The sequence below is a fragment of the Phacochoerus africanus genome, chromosome 3, assembly GCF_016906955.1.
Source record: "Phacochoerus africanus isolate WHEZ1 chromosome 3, ROS_Pafr_v1, whole genome shotgun sequence".
Taxonomy (NCBI): domain Eukaryota; kingdom Metazoa; phylum Chordata; class Mammalia; order Artiodactyla; family Suidae; genus Phacochoerus; species Phacochoerus africanus.
The window spans coordinates 182,712,801-182,736,282 of NC_062546.1; the positions used below are offsets into that span (position 1 = coordinate 182,712,801).

The 23,482-nt window shown below is 41.0% G+C and overlaps 1 protein-coding gene across 1 annotated transcript in view; it reads right to left on the bottom strand.

Moving 5' to 3' along the window:
• The window catches only part of BARD1 (BRCA1 associated RING domain 1), an 83,424-nt gene extending 75,428 nt beyond the window's left edge, over window positions 1–7,996 (bottom strand). The window contains exon 1 of the mRNA XM_047773426.1: window positions 7,717–7,996. Within this exon, the coding sequence (XP_047629382.1) occupies window positions 7,717–7,859 (143 nt within the window). The 5' untranslated portion in view covers window positions 7,860–7,996. The remainder of the gene's footprint in view (window positions 1–7,716) is intronic.
• Between the last annotated feature and the right edge of the window lie 15,486 nt (window positions 7,997–23,482).

The following is a 23,482-nucleotide window of genomic DNA, read 5'->3' on the forward strand; positions in this document are numbered from 1 at the left end:
AAACCAGACTTTCTGACAACTAGAGCTTAGCTAGAAGACACTTTGGAATAAAAGAATTCTTATTACAACCAGACAATATCTATCGCAATTTTAAAGATACCAAACTTTAACTCAACTAATTCTACTGCCAGGAATTTATTCTTCAGATAATCTCAGACGCGTGCTTGCAAAATTGAAATGTCAAAAGACTAAAGATATCTATGCAGCAAAGATACCAAAAGCTTCCAGAGATTAAGAAATAATAAAATGTCAGTTATATATATAATTTTTTTAAGGATTCAGAAGAGCATAAGACCTGGCAAGGGTGACAAGGGATGTTTGGTCTTCACAGTAATGACTGAAAATTGTTTTGTACTTTGAATTCTTTATCCAGTCCTCCTCCTTAGTAGAAAGTCAATAGACAGCTGGTAATAAGAAAACCCATCTTGGAGTTCCCACTGTGGTGCAACAGGATCAGCAGCACAGTGGGTTAAGGATCCAGCGTTGCTGCAGCTGCAGCTTCCATCATAGCTGCAGCTCAGATCTGATCCCTGCTCTGGGAACTCCATGCTGCAGGGAGGAAGGGAGGGGAGGGGAGGAAAGGAAACCCATTTCTCAGAGTAGGAAGATAAAAGAAGTTAACAAATAATGTCTAGAATGGGGAAAGAAAAAAAAAAAGGCAAGAACTAGTAACAGAAACACATGTGACAATGTGGAAGTTCTAGAATTAAAACAGATGAAAAGAGGTTGTATCTGGAGTATAGAACTCAAGGGTGATGAGGCATGTGGCAAAAATGTTTTCATTATACTTTTGGTCCTATTAATGTTGTCAACTATGTTCACGTATAATTCCAATAAAAAATCTTAAATGTAATGGTACATGGACAAGGGTGTTCACTTCAGTACAGGTCTTGAGTTTATTATAGTACAAGACTGGAAACAATCTAAATGTTTACCTAGGAAATGAACCTCTTAAAGGATACACAAGAAACTGATCATGGTGTGTTCTTGAAGATTCAGACCTGTCATTCATTTAACAAATGGTCATTTAATGACCACACCGTGTCCTTTGGCATATGTATGGATTACTTTTCAATATTAAAAAGTCCTTCACAACAGAAGAAAGGCTGGGGGAAAAATGTAATTGTAATGTATACATGTAAGGATAACCTGACTCCCTTGCTGTACAGTGGGAAAAAAATAATAATAAATAATTAAAAAAAAAAAAAAAAGTTCTTCACAATCTGCAAGCGAGGCAAACTTTGCCCTTACTGCTCCTCAACAAAAACGGCTCTTCAAGTTCCCACGTGGCTCAGTGGGTTAAGGATTCAGTATTGTCACTGCAGAGGCTCAGGTCACTGCTGTGGTGTGGGTTCAATCTCTGGAAACTTCCAGGTGCCCAGGGTACAGGCAAAAAAAAAAAAAAAAAACAAAAAAAAACCCTGCTCTTATCAGTGTCTGTGATGTTTCTCAAACACCTTGTGTCCAATTCCAAGCCCACAAATGCTCAGACTATCCCCAGCCTAGAATACACTTCCTCCTCCCCAAAAACTACATCAAGCCTACACATTTTCCAATTACTGCCCAGGATGACATAATAAAATGACACTAAACAAAGAAGCACAGAAATTCCTAGAATTTGGTTTCCATGCCACCACTTAGGCAAAACCTGTACCCTAGAGCAGACATATATAGGACACAAAGTTGACTGTGTTATACTCTTTCCTTAGGAGCTCATAATCTAGATGGGTAATTTTGTGGTTTAAGCCAAGTTAAAATATGGCTTAAGTACAAAATGCTCTACAAGTTCCACAGGTAGCATTCAGCTGAGGCTCTGGAAATCAATGTTGAAAACTAAATATTCTGAAGTTTATCTGCCTGATTTCTTTTTTCTTTTTTTTTTTTTTTTCAAGTCTCCAAATAGACTGTTGTCCTACAGACAAGAGATCTTACTTTCATTTTTCTCTGAACTCCCCAACACACCATTACCTACCTAGCATGGTGCTATATATGAACAGCAGGCTCTCAATAAATCTTAGTGAGTGAACCAAGTGGAAGACTACAAACAAAAATGCATTTACATTAACAATTCTATTTCAACCTTTCCCTATTTTTTGTTTGATATACATATATATTAGAAGGAAAAAAATCCAGAAGAGTAAGAAGACATTTGCACAGTAACAGGATTTCTATACCTTGAAAATTCAACTACTTTACCCTTTCCCTTCTACAGTCATATTCTGTTACTTTACATGCAGTTCACCTGAAAAGGTCGGTGCAGTCAGAGGAAGAACTAAGTAGGAAAAACAAACTCTTTTTTTCTTTTCAGAAAAATCTCCTATTGATATAAAATTTTCTTTACAAAGAAGAGAAGGAAATAAAATTTAGTTAAGATTACACCATATTGAAGCAGACCAATTTCTTAAATGAATGGCTCCCTAAGCTTCCATGAGGTATCAACTGCTATTTAATATCAGGCAAGATAGCTACTACAATGCTCTTACATTTTAGAAAATCCCCAACCTATTTTTAAGTGTGGACCAATGCATTTAACATTAAAATTCAGAGCCTCCTGAAGCCAATGAAACAATTTGTCTTACCTACCTTGAGAATAAACAAAACTGTTAACAAGGGGTATGAATGACATGAAAGCATCTTATTTTATATAGTTTTTTTGCATGCCAGATTCAAGTAAATCACATGAGAAAAATAAGAATTCATGTCCAATTTTCAGTGTCAATAAAGACAGTATAAATCAATGTGTCACATATACCAAAAGTCAAAGGGGCAGCAGAATTCTAGTAATGACTAATTATATTAGAATGTCTATTATGAGCCAGAAAAGCCACCAAGAATATGTATACCCAACTCAAAGAGGTTTTTTTTTTAATTCTATCTTCTATTCCCTTCCCCCCAAAGCAAAACAGTATCTAAGTAAGTGCTGATATTTCTGTCCTTAAAGCATAACCTCCTCTACCTGACGTTCAAACGCTGAGTTACAAGGCTCAGACATGGGAGTTCGCCTTTATATCCTCTTCCTTGGCTCACTTGCAGAAGTATGCCTTCAATTCCCATCTATATGTAGATGACCTTCAAATTTGCACTCGCAGCCCGAGCCCCAAACCTGTACAACAGCAGCTTCACCTACATGGCCATCTCCTAGGCAAGGGAGGACAGTACAAAAGGATGCTCCATGTGTGTGGAAAGTTTCTCTAGCCGTTACAAGCCCTACAAGACCAGCTATGCTGTAGCCTGTAACAGGACTGTGCATGTCGTGGTTCTAGCTCTAAACCCCAGGACGAAAGACCTGCACCTTCTACCCACTGTTCCCTATGGATAATTATTCCCAAGAACCTATGGAAAATTCTTCTTTATGAAATGTGTAGCCTAACTGAAGGAGATGGGTGTCAAAGAATAAAAATACTACAAAAGTAAATAAAATTCCACAATTTGGAGGGACATATGAAACATGGACACCAATAACTTGTGCCCTCTTCTGTGTGTATGTCAAATTTCACTAAAAGTTTTAAACAATAATTTGCAACCAATAACACTAATAATTCTGGAATCTGGGAACATCCATTTTCCTCATTTTACAGATGAGGACACCGACCGGAGTTCCAGGAAAGTTAAACAAAAGGCTCCCCTTAGGAAGGAACTATGTGAAACACATGAAATGCGTTGAGCTTTTAATCACTAGGATCTAAACAGGTCTTAACTCTGCCCACCTGACTCACTCCCCCTCTTTATTCCACATGCTTTCTAGCATCTGTTTATTTGCCGTAATTCTCCACCTGGCTCCATCTATCTATAAAAATCTACCCAAGCCGCAAATACAAAGTCCAGGAAGCTTTCCTCCACTGCCTTCACCCAAGTACCCTTCTCTGCATCCCCTTGGCTTTCATCATAATTTACCCTGAACTGTGTGTATACTTGATCCCTCACAGTTAAGCACAGGCTCCTTTTGGGCAGAAAAAGTCCCCGAGGCACCACCATTTAGGCAGTGCCTCAGCGATTGCTTGTTGTGCTAATGAAGAAGCTGCACCAGAGCAAACTCTAGGGAATCATCATCCCATCAAAGGCTCAATGGCCTAGAAGAATGCCTCTGAACATTCCAAACTAAAGAAGAAAGACAAAAGCTGAAAGCTGGAGTCAGGAAATCTATCTTTTATTTTACAAGCATTCATAAAACACTTGGAACGTAAGAGATACTGCTCTGAGTACCTTATAAATTTAACTCGTTTAATTTAAACAAAGCTATCAAGTAGAAACTACCAATAACGCTTTTGGCAGATGAAGAAAAGGAAGCGTACAAAAATGAAATAATTTGTCCAAAATCCCTGGGCCAAGATTTGAAGCCAGGGTCCAAAATCCATTCTCTTAACCACTAAGCTATATGGCCTCAAAATATAAGAGAAAACAATATGAATTATCTTTACTAGAACAAGGGATAATTTAGAAAACTATCACCTATCTTAAAAAAAAAAATCACAAAATTACTTTTTAATTTTTACCTAAAGTTGATTAAAAAGTCAATAGAACAAGGACCTACTGTACAGCACAGAGAACTATATTCAATGTCCTATAATAAACCAAATGGAAAGGAATATGAAAGAGTATGAATACATGGATAATTCAATAACTTTCCCGAACACCAGAAACTAACTTAAGACTGTAAGTCAAACTACACTTCAATTAAGTCATTAGAACTCTGAACCACAACTGCAGTAAAAGCCAAAGCCCCCACCCCCCAAAATATATTAAGAGGTACTTCATTATCTTAATTCACAAAATAGACACCCGAGCTTTTACATTCCAGCTCCTACTTCCTGCTTCCTTTAGAAACACATTATTCACAGGCTTTCTGTAAGCCTCTCAAAAGATATGGTCTTCCTGTCTCATTTTTCCAAATTTTTAAATAGCTTCCATCTTGCTGGGAGGCTTGGACCTAAAACGAATGTCACATCTGCCCTGTGGAACAATTTCATCAGCTTCACCTTGGAGTCACACTTACGTTAAAGGTCAAGAAAGGATGTCCTTAATGGAGCCAATCCACCCTCACCCACAAGTGATGCTTGCTGCAAAACAAATCCAATGTGCTACACAGGACAGGTGACAGCTGGGAGCACAAGATGAATGACAGATGCAAGCTGAATGTGAGGGTAATTGGGGTAATCGCTAGCCCACTGGGTAAAACTTTGGAGCTCTGGAAAAAGGACATACTGACACACAATTTCAAATAATATAATGTTGCTCTGAATGATGAGTAGCAACATTCAAAGCAGACCATCGAGCAATGATGTCAGGCAGCTATTAGGCAAAGCACAGGCAGAAAGAACAGGGTTTTTCCCCCATGGGTAAAAATCAACTAGCTAAGCTTTACTCACTAGACAATGGCAAATATACAGTGGCAGGGAGAGGAACATTAATCATTTCTAAATACTAAACCCCATGTGATGTAAAATGTTACACCAAAAAAAGGGTTTTTAACCTTAAGACATTGTACCTGTTAAAACAGTTGGGCAAACTACTGACTATGCACCAAATCAAGCCAGTTGACTGTTTTTGTATATCCCTTGAGCCAAGAATTTTTTTTTTACATTTTTAAGGTTAAAAAAAAAAACAAAAAACAAAAAACAAAAAAAAACAAGGACACCGTTTTCAGCCAGCAAAGCTTAAAATATTTACCATTCAACCCTTAAGAAAAAAAGTTTGCAGAGCCCTATGTTAAAATGTGCAACCAAAGAAACAGCTGAGATTTAATCAGTGGTTCACATACTCATTAAAGAAAAAAAAAAAAAAATCACTGGAGTTCAACATCATTAACCAGTCAACAGGATGAGGTGTATGAAAAGTCTGAACCTAGTTACTGATGCCTACTTTCAGTTCTTTGGCTCTTATTGTCTGCTCACTTCAGTAGAAAACTGGAAATATACTGGTAAGCGATAAAAGTTAAACTGGATTTATTAGATTTCGAGACAACCTAGATTATTTCTATAGATTATCTCTTTTGTCTCCCCCAAACCATTCAGCAAGCAGATTTCCATTTTTGTATTTTTATAAGACCCCTGTAATTAATCATTTATTCTAGGACAATCACTACACTGAACACTTTACATGTATGATTTCATTTAGTTTCTTCTCTCCCACTGAATGTTAGTTTCAAAAGGGCTGACATTTTTTATCTGCTTTGTTTACTAATGAATCTCCAATGCCTAGAATAGGGACTCAATAATTTTTTTAATTATTAATGAAACTTCACAGGAGGATGAACTGAGCACTATTATCACTCAGATAAGGAAACAGAGGCACAGATAGGATGAATGACTGGGTCCATTCAACAGTGTCAAAAGCTGGAACCTGACCCCAGGCAGTCTGACTCTTTGAGTCTAGACCAAGCATCCCGCTGCTGTCCTAGTGCCTCCCATGCAGAAATGTGCTTAACTATTAAGGTGTGATTACAGTAACTAGCAGAGCCAGTTTTAAATTTCTTATTCTCAAGTGGATGACCCCTATGCAATGGGAAAACACAACTCAGAATAATTTCACGCACAAGTGCCGTTTTTCTAAGGAGTGTAATGATGACATTTTGTCACAGGTTTTAAAGTTTTTGTAACATAAAATATAAGCACAAAACTGTGTTAAGTCCTTTTCATTTTTAAAGAAAAAGCTATGTTTACTTATGCTTTATGTTTAAGCTCTGTAAGTCAGAAATGGGGTGGGGGGAGTGGAGGGATGGGATCAAAAGTAAGTCCAAAAAAAGAAATATGATAGAACAGCTACAAGCAGAAAGGAAACCTGCCAGAGTGGTACCGATGCAGAAATACTGAGCTGGGCACACAGCAGGTGCTCAATAAATGCTCTTGGAAGAAATGAAAAGCGAGATGAGCCCTTCTTGGGTTTTACAAACCTTCTTGATTTCTATACTAGAAAGAGCTACAGGAGGAGAAGCAAGGCATACCAGTCACGAAAATGATATCTTCAGATGGAATGAAAACCATGAACTGAAAGGATTCCCATGGTGTAACAGCATGAAGGGAAACAAGCAAAAAAATAATATAGTATCTCTAAGAGTTGGAACTCCAAGCCATACGGTCTTCAATCAAATCAAGAGAATGTGAAACTGAATGAGAAATTGTTGGTGTCTATCACATTGCCATCATCAATCTACCCCCAACAAGGGTCCCCCCCGCACACTCTCCCCCCTCCCCAAATGCGGCTGCGACAGAGGAAAAGGTCAAAGGGGCTAGTTCGGCAAAGAGTGACAGCTGCTTCAAATTTATTGGGCCTCCTCACCCTTAACAGCCCTCGGCCTAACATTCTGGAATTACCGTGATCACAAGAATCAAGGGCCCTGTGAGCCTGCAGATGCCTCAGCCCTACACAGAATCGCCTTCCAGCCTACTCTGGAGGTGGGATCAGGGATCCGATTTTTAGCCACACCTCTGAATGATTCGTAAGCGCGCTAAAGTTCAAAAACTACCGTGTTTGCTGAGTTTGGTGCAAAAAAAAGGCTAGAAAGCCACCCAGAAAGAATGTGAATGGGGCCCAGAATGGGTATAACTAAAATCATTCCCCTGGGCAGATACTTATTCTGCTCGCCAGCTCAACTGCGGGACGAGAGTGAACGGAACAAAACGGAGTTTGAAAAGATCCCCGCACCCCCCCCCCCAAGACAGAGACCACCCCAGCCCCGCCGCAGCCCTCCCAGCAGCCCCCTAGAGGGTCGGTCTTTACCAACGCGAGCAGCGCAGCAGCTTCTCCAGCCGGGCGAGCGCGGCGCGGCTGTGGGCCCAGGCCCCGCGACCCGCCGGCTCCATGGAGGGCGCGGGATGAGGCTCGTTCCCTGAGCGGACCCTCGGCAGCCGGTTCCCCGGCATCGCCCCGCCCTAGGGGGAAAGGCTCCTTGGAAAGCAGAAGGCAGGGCTGACTCTAGCAATCACCGAGACTCCGCCAGCGGGCGACCCTACCCCAGGGCCCGACAGTTCCCGCGTTTCTGCCGGCGGGACGCCTAGGGGGCGGGGCGCGCGGAGTAGGGGGGCAGGGCCGAAACGCGCCAAAAGTGCGGGCGCGCGGGCCCGGCTGGGGCGGGGCCTCGGGCGGGGCGGGGCGGGGCCGCCGTAGGGCCCCTGCTGTTGGCTTGAAAGGGGGCGGGGCCGGAGCCTTTTCCGGGAGGGAGAAAAGCGAGCGCTTGGGTCAGTCTTTGCTTTCCTAGAGCAAGGATTTGAGAGACTCTTAGCCGAATTTAATCAAAGGAAAATCACAAACCGAGAAAGTTAGTTGAGCGTTTTCTAGAAGAAGTCCTGTTTCGACTACTGTTGAGGTTGGAAAAGCTTTGCTCGTGACACCGAAGATGCCATTCTTAACTCCTAAAAAAGTAACTTTCTACTCCCAACCCAGGCTTTTCACTGACCTCCATATACACAGATAAAACCTAATACACGCCCCTTCACCTTCTTCAGCCAATTCACTGTCAATCCTTGCATTTTTACCCCAACTTACTCTCAAGTCTCCCTACTTCTCTGAACTCTTAACAGGTCCACTTACCTGATTTTGACCTGGGTTGTTCCCATAGCTTTCTAACAGGTATCCTGGTGTCCACTCAAGTCCTTCCAATCCTTAAGCTACACTGCAGCTATCAAAAACATTTCCACATAAACACATGGCCAATAGAAGCAGAACTATTACTAAAGATATGATAGGGGTTTTGTTGTTGTTGTTTTGTTTCTTTTGTCTTTTTGCCTTTTCTAGGGTCGCTCCCGAGACATATGGAGGTTCCCAGGCTAGGGGTCTAATCAGAGCTGTGGCAACCGGCCTACGCCAGAGCCACAGCAATGTGGGATCTGAGCCGCGTCTGCAACCTACACCACAGCTCACAGCAATGCCAGATCCTTAACCCACTGAGCAAGGCCAGGGATCGAACCTGCAACCTTATGGTTCCTAGTCGGATTCGTTAACCACTGCGCCACGACGGGAACTCCATAATAGGGTATTTTAACAGACCTATTATGATAGCATGGGAAACTAACCAAATATGTGTAAATATATATATGTGTATAAATATACATATATTTAAACTCAGAGGTAGCAAAAATGTTAATCCTTGATTTTTAACCATGTTCAGGCATTGCTTTCTCTTTGCAGAGAACTCAAACTCTAGAAAACTTAGATGAACTTGGAGAGATGCTTTGGTATTTAATGGAGTTAGCTGGAGATTTCAGAAGTCAAGCAGTCCTACTCTAATCCCACTTCCTTCACTGAATAATTATGTAGTTTAAATCAAGTCTTAAGTTCTCTGAGCATTTATTTCCTTATCTGCAAAACGGGGATAATAGTGTTTATCCTGTAGATCTGTGGAATTATTAAATGAGATATGTGTAAAATCACCTGCATTAAGTACTCAAAATTAATATGAAGATGATCAATACTACGAATGCTTTACTTACCATAAACTGTCACCAATATTTTTATCAGGTGCTTTTTTTAAATTAGGATGTAATTTAACTGTAATCAGAGTAAAAGAAAATTTCGCATTTTGGTCATATGCTTTGAGAATCAAGCAATTGTTACTGGCCTGTATGTACAGTGCTATTAAATAAACTGTGAAGCAGGTGCAATGAATTCTTTCTCCTATTAGTTTCCTCTTTTCTTTCCTTCTACCTCTGCTCCACTAGCTCTCCCCAAGGCTCATGAAATTCTCCACAGCTGTTTGATGGTGGCCCTGATGAAGTGACAAGAGAATAAGCAATGTTACTTGCCCATCTGCAATTTCCCCTTCCATTTCTTTCCTCCCAGCCCCGCAGTGTTATAGCTCAGGTGGCAGATACTTTGCTTTTGGTGGAAATAGGTTATGTGTTTTTGAACCAACTCTTCCTCTCAGTCCTGGATCCTGAATTTGAAGAGCCAATTCTTTCTCCCATGCCCATTAAGTGTGCAGGTAAAAGATGGACAATCCAGGATGAGGTACACCAAAGATGTGTGAAAACCTCCCCAGGGAAATCCAGTCCATCTATAGGGTCCTGGTAAAGCCTTAACATAGGGTGTCAACAATATCCTCTCTCCACTTTAAAAAGGACTAAATGGGAGTTCCCGTTGTGGCTCAGCAGTAACGAACCTGACTAGTATCCATAAGGATGTGGGTTCAGTCCCTGGCCTTGCTCAGTGAGTTAAAGATCCAGCATTGTCATGAGCTCTGGTGTAGGTTGCAGATATGGCTCAGATCCCACCTTGCTGTGGCTGTGGTGTAGGCCAGCAGCAGCAGCTCTGATTCAACCCCTAGCCTGGTAGCTTCCATATGCCACAGGTGCAGCCCTAACCAAAAAAAAAAAAAAAAAAAAAAAAAAAAGCAAAAGAAATACATAAAATTAAAAGGGCTAAATGGTATCTTATTTCCCTTTCCATTTCCCTGCAAGGACCTCCTGAGTCCATCAAAGTTTAGGCTTGTTCCATTTCACTCCTAGTCTATCTTCCTCCTCTTTCAATTAAGCAGCATTCCCCAGAATCTTTGACTCTTCCAAAAGTACTCATCCTACCCCAACATACCACTCCAGTCCCAGGGGAATACTGCAACCCAGAAATTGGCTTGCTTTAGCCCACTTATCCATTCTTCTCACTCCATACCCACCCCCCCATCACTTTGATTACCATCTGTAATTCTTCTGTAGTCCAAAGGTATCTCTGGCCTGGATCTCTTACCCAGTTTTCAGGTTCACTATAAGGATTTGTGGAAAACAGTCTAAATGCTAATTTTGTTCTTCTGTTGTGTTGTGAAATATTTTACAAGTAGTAAAGCTTCTTCATATTCACTTGGGTAAACATATATAACAAGCAAAATGGGACAAGCATAATATCCAGTCTCTTGGCCTGTGGAATGTGAAGCTTTCTCACAAATTCAGCATGTACACTAATTCTTCTCTGGCTTTTAATTATGGTGTCATGCAGTGAAATCAACCACAACAATTCTTTTGAGTGAATTCTCTTTGACAGATATAAATTTTATTTGCAAGGACCTCTGTGAAACCGAGAATTCCCCCCAGAAAATGCAGTTTGAAAACAACTGATGAAGAGCCATTGAATGTGGTAATCAGTGGAGTGGAACAAACCTCCACAGCATCTTGGAGTGTGGTGTCTGCTCTCCACATTTGACTGAGCTAGCCTCGTTACGTGGCAATGCTATTAACCTAAGTTAGAGTCATAAGCTCTGTGCCATTTTTTTCTGGAATCCAATGTGGCATAATGATTAAGTGCCATAGAGCTCAGGAGTCAAGCATAACTGGGTTATAAACCAAGCCCTGCCATTTCCTAGAATTGCACCCACGAGCCAACTGTTTAACCTGTCTTGGAACTTAGTTTCATCTTTTCTAAATGCATGATTAATATATGCCAACCTCACATTTGTAGGGTTGTTGTGAGAAAGGAATAACAAACTATGAAACTGTTCTAAACCAGGAATGCAGCACAACCAATGCAAATCCCTTCTCAATGGACTGTTCTGAACTTTAATACATATATTAAAGCTTAACTCGCAGTGAGTACAAAACACATTTTCCTATCTTAAGAACTAGTTTTAGCATTGTTAAGTTAGGAGTTCCCGTCGTGGCACAGTGGTTAACGAATCCGACTAGGAACCACAAGGTTGCAGGTTCCATCCCTTGCCTTGCTCAGCGGGTTAAGGATCCGGTGTTGCTGTAGCTGTGGTGTAGGCTGGCCGCTGCAGCTCTGATTAGACCCCTCGCCTGGGAACTTCCATATGCGGCAGGAAGCAGCCCTAGAAAAGACAAAAAAAAAAAAAAAGAATTGTTAAGTTACACTAAGCCAGTTATGCTTGCTTTAAAATTCTCTTATGAAAGAGTACATCTTCTGAGCAAGACGGAGCTGCTCATTCTGTGATTATGGAACAGAGATATTTGTCATAGCGATTCCTTTGCAAACATGATGCAATAACTCTAAAAGGAAATTTCAGTTCTGCTTAAAAATCATTATCTCTTTTTAGTATCATTATAAATGAAGTATCAGAGTTCCTGCTGTGGGGAAACAGGATTGACAGCATCTCGGGAGTACTGGGATGCAGGTTTGATTCCTAGCCTTGTATAGTGGGTTAAGGATCTGGCATTGCCGCAGCTGCTCAGATGCTGATCCCTGGCCTGGGAACTCCATATGCTGTGGAGTAGCCAAAAAAGGAAAAAAAAAAAAAAATTAAGAAAAAAAAAGAGTTCCTGTCATGGCTCAGCAAAAGCAAATCTGACTATCATCCATGAAGCCACAGGTCCCATTCCTGGCCTCGCTCAGTGGGTTAAGGATCCCATGTTTCTGTGAGCTGTAGTGTAGGTTGGAAATGCAGCTCAGACCAGAGCTGCTGTTGCTGTGGCTGTGGCATAGCCCCGAGGCTACAGCTCCAATTCATCCCCTAGCCTGGGAACTTCCATAAGCCTCGGGTGCGGCCCTAAAGAGACAAAAATAAATAAATAAATAAATAAATAAAAATAAAGTTAAATTAAAAAAAAAAAATGAGGTAGCTACTAGCTTCCTAATCTCACCCTTGGCATGGTGTTAGGACCTGATAATGAAAATCCTTATAGTTTTTGTTCGATTAACTTGGATATCTTTTATTTACAATATTTTGTTCCTCATTTAATGGCAAAAAAGCCCTCAGCAATTAAAAAGTAGTCCTGTGTAAATAGACAGCTTATATGAAGCAAACAAAACAGGACAGCCAAAACTAATCAGAATCCACCACCTACGGATGCTATACAATGAATGAGAATCCCTCTTGATCAGTATAGTTTTTGTTTTTTGCTTTTTAAGGCCACACCCACGGCCTGTGGAGGTTCCCAGGCTAGGGGTCGAATCAGAGCTACAGCTGCCAGCCAACACCACAGCCACAGCAACGCAGGATCCAAGCTGTATCTGTGGCCTACACCACAGCTTACAGCACCGCTGGATCCTTAACCCACTGAGCAAGGCCAAGTATCAAACCGGCAACCTCATTGTTTCTAGTTGGATTCCTTTCCCTTGAGCCACAACAGGAACTCCTTGATCGGTATATATAGTTCTACAACTCTGTTCTGATCAAGTTAGTGGCTGCAGTCTCTTTGAGTTGCATATATAGACACAGTCTCAATGTCATGTGGACCTTGGAATTTACTGAAAAATTACCTAAGTCTCTAGAAGCATCTAGATATTTTGAAATGGTTTTTGAAAGGGTGTTAACCCCATTCTCGTGGATGCTGGCCAAGTTTCTGTCACAGGATCAAAAGTAACTAGTCTAAGGACATAGTTACATTACTATGTCCCCGCAGCAGTGGTTTTAAAGGTTTTGGTGTCTTCCGTGTTTCCTCATCATTTATCAAACTCAGTCTGACACAGATATTTCACTGGTCATTGTTTTTTGTTCAACAGACTTCAGAGTTCAGCCCATTCCACTGCCTTTTATTGCTTGCAGTTTTTAAAGAGACACCTCAGTAGAAACCCCCTTTTTTCTGAACAGTGTAATTACTGAAGCACATAAAGTGGTTATAGCAGGAATTTATCACTTTCAGGTGGAAATACTCCCAGCCAAATAAAAGATAGAGTAGGAACGCCAGAAGCAATTTATAACAGGCTCACTGACATTTTGTGTTGAGAAGCTCTACCACTGAATAAGCATCAAGTCATAAATCTCTGTAAACGTGATTAAAGCAAGCAAGTTATTCTTTGAGGGGGCACTACAATAAAAGAATGTTGTGATGCAAAGCAGGAAAATTCTGTTGACAAAAATCACCAAAAACAGCTGTTAGTAAAATTTACCCACGGCTTGTTTTAAATTCTGTTGAAATCCAGCTGCTGTTTGTTTGCACATAAGAAGATCATCTAGGAAATGAGCATTGGCCCTAGTTTGGGTTCACTGTGTTTTAAAATTATGTAATCGGTTTAATCAAAATTCATACAATAATTTAAATTTCTTTCCAAGGACAGGTGAAAGGTAACCAGAATATTTAAGTATGACTTGGACACAGCATGTGTTCAATAAAGAGGGAAGTAAATGAGTGAATGACTATATACCATTGTCCCTGAAAGCAATGACCAATTACAAAGTACATTTCAGCTTTACTTTTTTTCCTTTCTCATCTGCTATTTTGCAAATTATGCCTTGTTCATATTGGATTCACTTTGCTGGTATTGATAATAAACCTTAATAGCCCTTCCATGATACATTTTAGAGTTTAGAACACTGAATTAAAATCTAGTTACTACTGTAAAGTCAAGTCTGTAAGAGAAAGTTTATTAAATCTCTCCTCAATTTTTGCATATGCCTTCTTTTAGTTGCTTTTCTCACTATCTCAACTATCTCAAAAGATAGCTTATATATTTTTTCATCTGTGAAGTTGGGATAATAAAAAACACTTCATCGCTGTTGTACAGTAAAGTAAGCTAATACTCTTAGCAAAGTCCTTGGTACATAGTAAGGTTTTTTGTTTGTTTGTTTTGTTTTTGGCTGCACCTGCAGCATATGGAAGTTCCTGGGCCAGGGATCAAATTTGAGCTGCAACTGCAACCTACTCCGAACCTGTAGCAACGCTGGATCCTTATCCCATTGTATAGAGCCAGAAATCAAACCTGCACCACCAGAGACAACACTGGATCATTAACCCACTGCACCACAGCACAGTGGAAACTCTGTAGTAAGTTCTTAATAAATGCTATCACTTATTACTGTATAAAAACTCTAGGTTCAAAAATAAGAATAAATTTGTTTTTAGGTAATAAGAATCACAATATCCTCTTGGATACTCAACTAGACAGGAATCCAATGTGTTTCAACTTTTAAAAATATCTGCCCTACCCCCAGCCTCAAAATACCAAATATATATGCCACTTTTGGTGTTGACTGGGAGATTGGCAAGTTGCATCAAACCAAAAAACATCATCTTAAAATTAACTGTAACAGTACTTTTCATTCTTAAGCCAGACATATACAATGATAATCTTACCTTTACCTGAATTACTCAGATCATTGAGAAAAATAGACAGTCATTCCTTGGCGTGGCTGGAGGTGGGTGGTTCCAGGACCCACCACAATACCAAAATCCAAGGATACTCAAGTTCATGTAGGCCTCTATATCAGCAGTTTCCATTTTTGGGGATTCAGCACAGCCTTGGATCATATATTAACTTCGTGATCCACAATGGGTTAAATCCAAGGATGTGCATTCCATAGATATGGAAAGCCAACTGTATATTTATTGAAAAAATTCCACATATAAGTGCACATTTCAAACACCCATTGTCCAACGGTCAACTGTTCAAGGGTCCATTGGGTTCACATTTCCACAAAGAGGAGTTCCCGTCGTGGTACACTGGTTAATGAATTTGACTAGGAACCATGAGGTTGCAGGTTTGATCCCTGGCCTTGCTCAGTGGGTTAAGGATCCTGCGTTGCCGTGAGCTGTGGTGTAGGTCGCAGACACAGCTTGGATCCCGAGTTGCTGTGGCTCTGGCTACATCTCCGGTTGGAACCCTAGCCTGGGATCCTCCATATGCCGAGGGAGCGGCCCTAGAAAAGACAATATATATATATATTTCCACAAAGAGTCTAATAATGTAGACATATATAATCCTAACAATCACCCAATGTTACATACATCATTCTCTGCCCACTGGGCAGAAGAGGGAAAGGGGCTTCAGATTGTTTAGGAACCATCCCAAGGACTCACAGCTTACAAATGGCAGAACAAGGAAAGAGATCCAGGTCTGCCTGACTTCAAAGCCCATGTTTTAGGCACCTACATAACCTAGTTTTAATAGAGTTTAGCTTCCAAGGACTTTAAGTCCAAATCTGTTTAAATAACAGGGTACTGATTTTCAGCACAATTATGCATTGTAAGATTATAGTTTAACTTGTAGTCTCTCCCTTCAGAGAATTTACTGTCTACAGGCAAGACTAATACAAGAAATACAACTAATATGATACAAGACATTATAATAAAGTGTTTGGTTATGTGATGTACATGTAAGTATCATAAAAGATCAGGGAAGAGAATGCCTAAAATTGCTTAGGAGTTCCCGTCGTGGCTCAGTGGTTAACAAATCCGACTAGGAACCATGAGGTTGGGGGTTCGATACCTGGCCTTGCTCAGTGGGTTAAGGATCTGGCATTGCCATGAGCTGTGGTGTAGGTTGCAGATGCGGCTTGGATCCCACGTTGCTGTGGCTCTGGCGTAGGCCGGGGGCTACAGCTCCAATTGGACCCCTAGCCTGGGAACCTCCATATGCTGTGGGAGCGGCCCTAGAAATGGCAAAAAGACAAAAAAATAATAATAATAATAATAAAATTGCTTAAAAAAGGAGTCCCTGCTGTTGCAAAACGGGATCAGCAACACCTCTGGAGTGCTGGAACACAGGTTTGATCCTCAGCCCAGCACAGTGGGTTAAGGATCCAGCATGGCCACAGCTTCAGCATAGGTCACAGTTTCAGCTGGGGTCTGATCCCTGGCCCAGGAACTCCATATGCCCTGAGGTGGCCAAAAAGAAAAAAAGAAAAGAAAAGAAATGCTTAAAGAAGACCGGAGTGATCATGGATGGTTTTATGGAAGAAGTGAAAGCAGAGCTGTCTGGGAAAACAGAGGTTTGAAGCAGTGGAAAAGGAGGAAGATTCATCTGAAGTAAACACAAAGATGCAAATGACAGGGGAATGTTGGCATCAGGTTGACTAGAGCAAAGAAATTAGATTGAAAAAGATGAAATAACAGTTTTTTGTAGGGCAAAACTGGTCAGGTAACAGCAATTTCATCTGACTCAACCTATTACATATTAGATAGTAGTAACTATAGCTAGTATCTAGCTGAATGAAAAAAGGAACTTCTAGAATTTGAGGGAGAATCAGTGAAAAGTCACTTTCTTGAGAGGAAAGCCAGCAGGAGTCAACAAATAATGGCTGAGATTACTATTTGCTCATTTATGCAGTGGAAGAGAGATCTGGAAATGGGTTGCTTAGATATTCAAAGAAAAGCAACAGTCTAATCACAGCAAATATAGTAAAATTAAAGGACTGAATATTTTATTTTTTTAACCTTCCTTTTCAGGGCAACATGAGCCTGAGAACAAACATTAAGTCACATTATTAACAATCCACACTTACATAGTTTTATAATCCACCAGTGATGTGTGGTAGTTGGCTTATACTCACAAGAGCCAGTATTAAATGAATAGGAATTTTTCTTGCTACTTCTTAAGCATAGGCATTATTAAAAACCACATTGTGTAGACTTAAAATTAAATAAGTTATTTCTTAAAACAAAACTAATAAATATTTAAAACTCATCACTTCTGTATGTTTTACTACATTTTCTTTTATCTATCCTCTTGATGTGAATTAAATTATTTTTAAATGTCTATGATGGACACGCTATAGTATATTTCTTGCCAGTTCCTTGTTCAGTAACACCACCTTGGTAGTTTGAAGTCTATATTAATAATACAGACTTGGGAGTTCCCTTGCGGCATTGTGGGTTAAGGATCAGTGCTCTCTCTGCAGTGGCTTGAGTTGCTGCTATGGCACAGGCTCCATCCCTGGCCAGGGAACTTCCATATGTGCCTTGGGCACTCCAAAAAATAAAAAAATTTAAAAAAAGAAAATAATTCAGACTAACATATCATGTCTGCAGCTCTTTCATTATGAATAGACAGAAAAAAATGATTTATATTTCCGATATACAAAACTAATTCAGCAAAGAATTCACTCCCATCACTGACAAACAAGTATCACATTTGTCTTACGAATTTAACACAAATATCAACCAACATGTGCCCAAATTACACTCAGAAAGCCACCTGTTCAACATTTCCCAGCAAGTCAGTGCATCTAACCATTGTGTCGCATCCAGTGTGCCCCCTACCTGCCGGCCATAGAGTCTTCAGGCTGTATTTCACCCTTGTTCATAAACCCAGGGCTATTGACTACAACATGGCATCTGGATTTTTCCCTCTTCCCAGGTCCTGATTCTGAGCCCCACAGTGATCTCTGCTGCCTGGGCTCAGAAGCCTGTATGCCCTGAGATCTTGACATTCTTACTCCTTTGGGGCCCCAAACCTCTCCAGTCCAAAACCGTCTCTAGCAGCTGCCTTTGGAAGGTACTTCGGGTCAACACTGCTTTACTAAAATAGGGAGATTTCTTTTTCCCCAATCTTGTACCTAAACTGAACTATGTTGCCTAGTGCCTTTGGTATCTCTCAAAAATGGTATATGAAATTGGCTCTCCCAGGAGTTCCTGTTGTGGCTCAGCAGATTAAAAACCCCACTAGTATCCATGAAGACTGGGGTTTGATCCCTGGCCTTGCTCTGTGGGTTAAGGATTCAGTGTTACCATGAGCTGAGGTGTAGGTTGTAGATACGGCTAGGATCTGGTGTTGCTGTGGCTGTGGTGTAGACTGGTAGCTGCAGCTCCAATTCGAACCCTAGCCCGGGAACTTCCATATGCCACAGGTGTGGCCCTAAAAAGAAAAAAAAAAAAAAAGAAATTGGCTCTTCTAGTTTTCCTGTTATTGTTTGTTTGTTTTGGTTGTGGGCATAAAGAAGCTCCAGGGCCAGGAATCAGACCCATGCCACAGCAGTGGCAACACCAGATCCTTAACCAACTGAGCCACCAAGAACTCCACTGCTATGCTTTTTATGTTTATTCACCAGTCTATGAGGGGCTGGTTTGCAGGAACACTTCCTACCCTACTTCGCCTTCTCTGTTTCTAGTAGGTATCACTAGCTAATACATTACATACTTAAGTTTCTTGTCTAATTTATTAATCTGTATTTCCTTGTGGAATGCATATTCCAGGAGAGCAGGAATTTATGTTCATTCATTGATATATCCCCAGCACCCAGGTCAGCACCAAGGGCAGAGCAGGTATTCATTTTTGTTTTGTTTTGTTTTGTTTTTTGTCTTTTGTTGTTGTTGTTGCTATTTCTTGGGCCGCTCCCGCGGCATATGGAGGTTCCCAGGCTAGGGGTTGAATCGGAGCTGCAGCCACCGGCCTACGCCAGAGCCACAGCAACGCGGGATCCGAGCCGCGTCTGCAACCTACACCACAGCTCACGGCAACGCCAAATCGTTAACCCACTGAGCAAGGGCAGGGACCGAACCCGCAACCTCATGGTTCCTAGTCGGATTCGTTAACCACTGCGCCACGACGGGAACTCCGGTATTCGAATGAATGAATGAGGACAAACTGACAGATAGTACAGCTTGGCTCTTGGCCCGTTATTTCTGATCCAAACTTCCTCTGCTTTCTTTTTTCTTTTTTTTTTTGTCTTTTGTCATTTTTAGGCCCGCATCCACGGCATATGGAGGTCCCCAGACTAGGGATCTAATCAGAGCTGTAGCCTCCAGCCTACGCCAGAGCTGTGAGCTACACCACAGCTCACGGCAACGCCAGATCCTTAACCCATTGAGCAAGGCCAGGGATCGAACCTGCAACCTCATGGTTCCTAGTTGGATTCGTTTCCACTGTGCCACAATGGGAACTCCCTCTCTTTAAGGTAAATTTTTCTTTTTCCCCTAGTGATTCCCAGATGACGTATACCCTACAAGTTCTCTAATGAGAACTAAATTCTTCTCATTGCTTGCCTTCCTTTTCCCACACCATCCCCTAGTCATTCATAAAGTCATAGCTGGTAACTTATAACACAACCTAGCTGTCTGAAGAGAAATAAAACCTGTGAGCGTGTAAAATCAGAATGTAAAAAAATGCATTTTCTTAATGGTTCAGATGTGATTTCTTTTGTGAGATGGTTTAGGAAAATTCTTGATAAGGTGTTTGGATAAGAAGGATATTAGCAAAAATCAAAGCAGCAACAGTCAGCGTTTAAGCTACTTTCCATGGACAAGGAGAGAGAAAATAGGTTTGGGGTCTGGTAAGGAGGAAGGGAGGAGAGAAGAAGAGAGAGAGAGAGGAGCCAAAAAGATTGTCATGTGATGGGACTTGTAGCAGGAAAATGCAGCGAGGGAACAGTCTCAGGAGTTGGGTGGCTGAAAGCTTTAAGAACAAAGTTCTTAACTATGGAACACTTTCAGCTGGATGTAGGATTACTATGGAGACAAACCTGAAATCTATGGATTTATTGGGGCCTGGCTCCCTGGACAAAACTGTGGATTCTCTCTGTAAATTGAGTGTAGAGGTGATGGGGTTTCATGTCTGAACAGGTAGGCATCTTGTGCAAGTGAAATAGCTGGACATACTACTGTTTAGAGATCAGGGTTAGAGCATAACATCATGTTGCAAAAAAAAAAAAAAAAAAAGGGGGGGCGCTGGCTGGCAATGGTTGGGAAAGCATAAGATTGTTAACAAAGACGGTGAGACCTCAAATGTGGGTGAGTCTGGTTTGAAATCTCATCTTTTGTTTTCTCCCAGCAGGGCTGGGTAGGACCTTTCTGGGTTTTATGTTTGTTTTATTTTGGTTGTTTTTTTTAATACATCAGATCCTCTTGCCCCTGAGGGGAAAAAGGGAAATGTTTTGCCACCAGAACAAGATGGACAAAGGCTGTGTGCCGGAAGATGTTCCCAGCTTCTATTGTCTCACTCTCAAAACTGTTCAAACAGCCCCGGAAATGCAGGCTTATCCTGCCAGAGGCAAGAAATGACAATCCAGTCTGTGTGGGTAAAATATATTACCTGAAATTTTTTCTGATCATATTATCTTCTCAATAGAGTTCTATTTTCACACTCAGTGACTTGATGTCAGAGATTTTCACACCTCTCTGGCTTATTGCTTTAGGTGAATGTGAATGCTGGCTGTGATAGCAGTAATTATCAAAACCCAGAAAGAACAGGAAAAAGAAAAAGACCCTTTGTTTTCCAGCTATTTTTAATGGCTAAGAGTGTTTAAAACTAAAAGGGGAAATATACTCCATACATATCTTTAAAAGAATTCATGAGGATCTATTGAGGGCAGAGCAGGCAGGAGAAAACAGAAGAGGTGGGACAACTACGAACGAATAGGCAAAAAACAAAAACAAAACAGCACAAAAACCAACAAATAAGACCTTATTCTTGAAACTCTAAGATATATGGTCAAGCCCTAGCCCTGTCATTTATTCATTTTTTGACCTTAGTTAAGCCACGTGGTGCATTCTTCCATGTATTCTCTTGCATTAGATGGTTCTCGAGAGCTTTTATACCAGTCACTATCTTCGGTGCTAGAAGACCAGTCGGATCCCATCGTCACAGAGTTTATAATCTTTGCTTCCTTTTTGTTAACTCTAAAATGAGAAAAATAATAATTGCTTCTTCCAGGCTTGCTGTGAGGATCAAATGAGAATACCTTACATAAAAGCAGTTTGTGGCACGGTGGGGTAAGGATCCAGAGCTGTCTCTATAGTGGCTTGGGTCACTGCTGTGGCATGGATTTGATCCTTGACCCAGGAGCTTCAACATGCCAACTGAAGCAGTTTGTAAACTATATATGTGAAAGATTATTATTATACTTCTCTGTCCAAATTCAGAATAGAAGTACTCAGCCAATTTCACATTTGTTAAAATTAACATAAAAATTTCTAACTTCAATTGTCAGTGCACAATGCCCTCTGCAGAAGAAAATAACTTCTTTTTTTTTTCTTTTTTCTTTTTGGGGTCACACCTGCAGCATGTGAAAGTTTCCAGGCTAGGGTTCAAATCCGAGCTGCAGCTGCCAGCCTACACCATAGTGACACTGATGCCATATCTGAGCCACATCTGCAACCTACACCACAACTCCCCAGGCAAAGCTGGATCCTTAGCTCTCTGAGCAAGGCCAGGGATTGAACCCACATCCTCATGGATGCTAGTTGGATTTGTTACTGCTGAGCCACAGTGGGAACTCTGAAAATACCTTCTTTTAACAAAATCTATCAAGGAGTTAGTTCCCTGATAGTTAAGAATTCTGTGTTGTCACTGTTGTGACCCCATTTAAGTCCCTGGCCAGAGAACTTCAGCACACCAGGGCCTCAGCCAAAAAGAAAAAATAAAATCCATCAAGATTTTGTGGAACCCCCATTATGATCAATAGACAGTGTAGCTTTGAAATGTCTCCTTTACATTTTATCTTCCGGTAGGAATTAAATTTCCACTCTTGAATTACAGAGTGCCAAAATAAATGGCCTAAGCATTTGGGGGAGAATCAATCAGACAAAATCAAACTCATTCTGTTCTTGGGAGTTCCCATCGTGGCTCAGTGGTTAACGAATCCAACTAGGAACCATGAGGTTGCGGGTTCGAGCCCTGGCTTTGCTCAGTGGGTTAAGGATCTGGCATTGCCATGAGCTGTGGTGTAGGTTGCAGACGCAGCTAAGGTCCCACGTTGCTGTGGCTCTGGTGTAGGCCAGCAGCTATAGCTCTGATTATAACCCTAGCCTGGGAACCTCCATATGTCACAGGAGCAGCCCTAGAAATGGCAAAAAGACAAAAACAAACAAACAAACAAACCCCCCAAAAAACCAAACTCATTCTGTTCTTGAGCCACAGACCAAAAAAACCAAAAACCTATAATTTGAATAGTGATGTCTTCAGATTTAGGTAATTATTTTTTGTTGTCATATTTATTTTTGTTTTGTCTTTTTCAGGGCCGCACCCACAGCACATGGAGGTTTCCAGGCTAGGGGACAAACTGAAGCTGTAGCCACTGACCTAAGCCACAGCCACAGTAACACCAGATCCCAGCCATGTCTGCAACCTACACCATAGCTCACAGCAACGCTGGATCCTTAACTCACTGAGTGAGGCCAGAGATCAAACCTGTGTCTTCTTGTACTAGTCAGGTTCATTTCCACTGAGCCATGATGGGAACTACTATTTAGGTAATTTGTTATTATATGACATCAGTACAACATAGTTTTAAAAAAAACTAAAGATAATTTTTAGAATACTGAATTAAAAATTTAATCTGCTGTCCAGGAGTGGGATTGCTGGATCAAATGGTAGTTCTATGAATAGTTCTCTGAGGAATCTCCATCCTGTTTTCCACAGTGGTTGCACCAATTGACAATCCCACCAACAGTGTAATAGGGTTTCTTTTTCTCCACACCCTCTCCAGCACTTATTGTTTGTGTAGATTTTTTGATGATGGCCATTCTGGCTGGTGTAAGGTGGTACCTCATCCCACTCCTGGGCATCTATCCAGAGAAAACCACAACTCACAAAGACACATGTACTCTGATGTTCATTGCAGCACTCTTTTCAATAGCCAAGACATGGAAACAACCTAAATGTCCATTGACAGAGGAGTGGATCCAGAAGATGTGGTACATATACACAATGGAATATTACTCGGCCATTAAAATGAATGAAATACCAGCATTTTTAGCAACATGGATGGACCTAGAAATTATCATGCTAAGTGAAGTAAGCCATACAATGAGACACCAACATCAAATGCTTTCACTGACATGTGGAATCTGAAGGAAAGAACAGACTGAACTTCTTTGCAGAACAGATGCTGACTCACAGACATTGAAAAACTTATGGTCTCCAAAGGAGACTGTTTGGGGGGGGTAGGGGGATG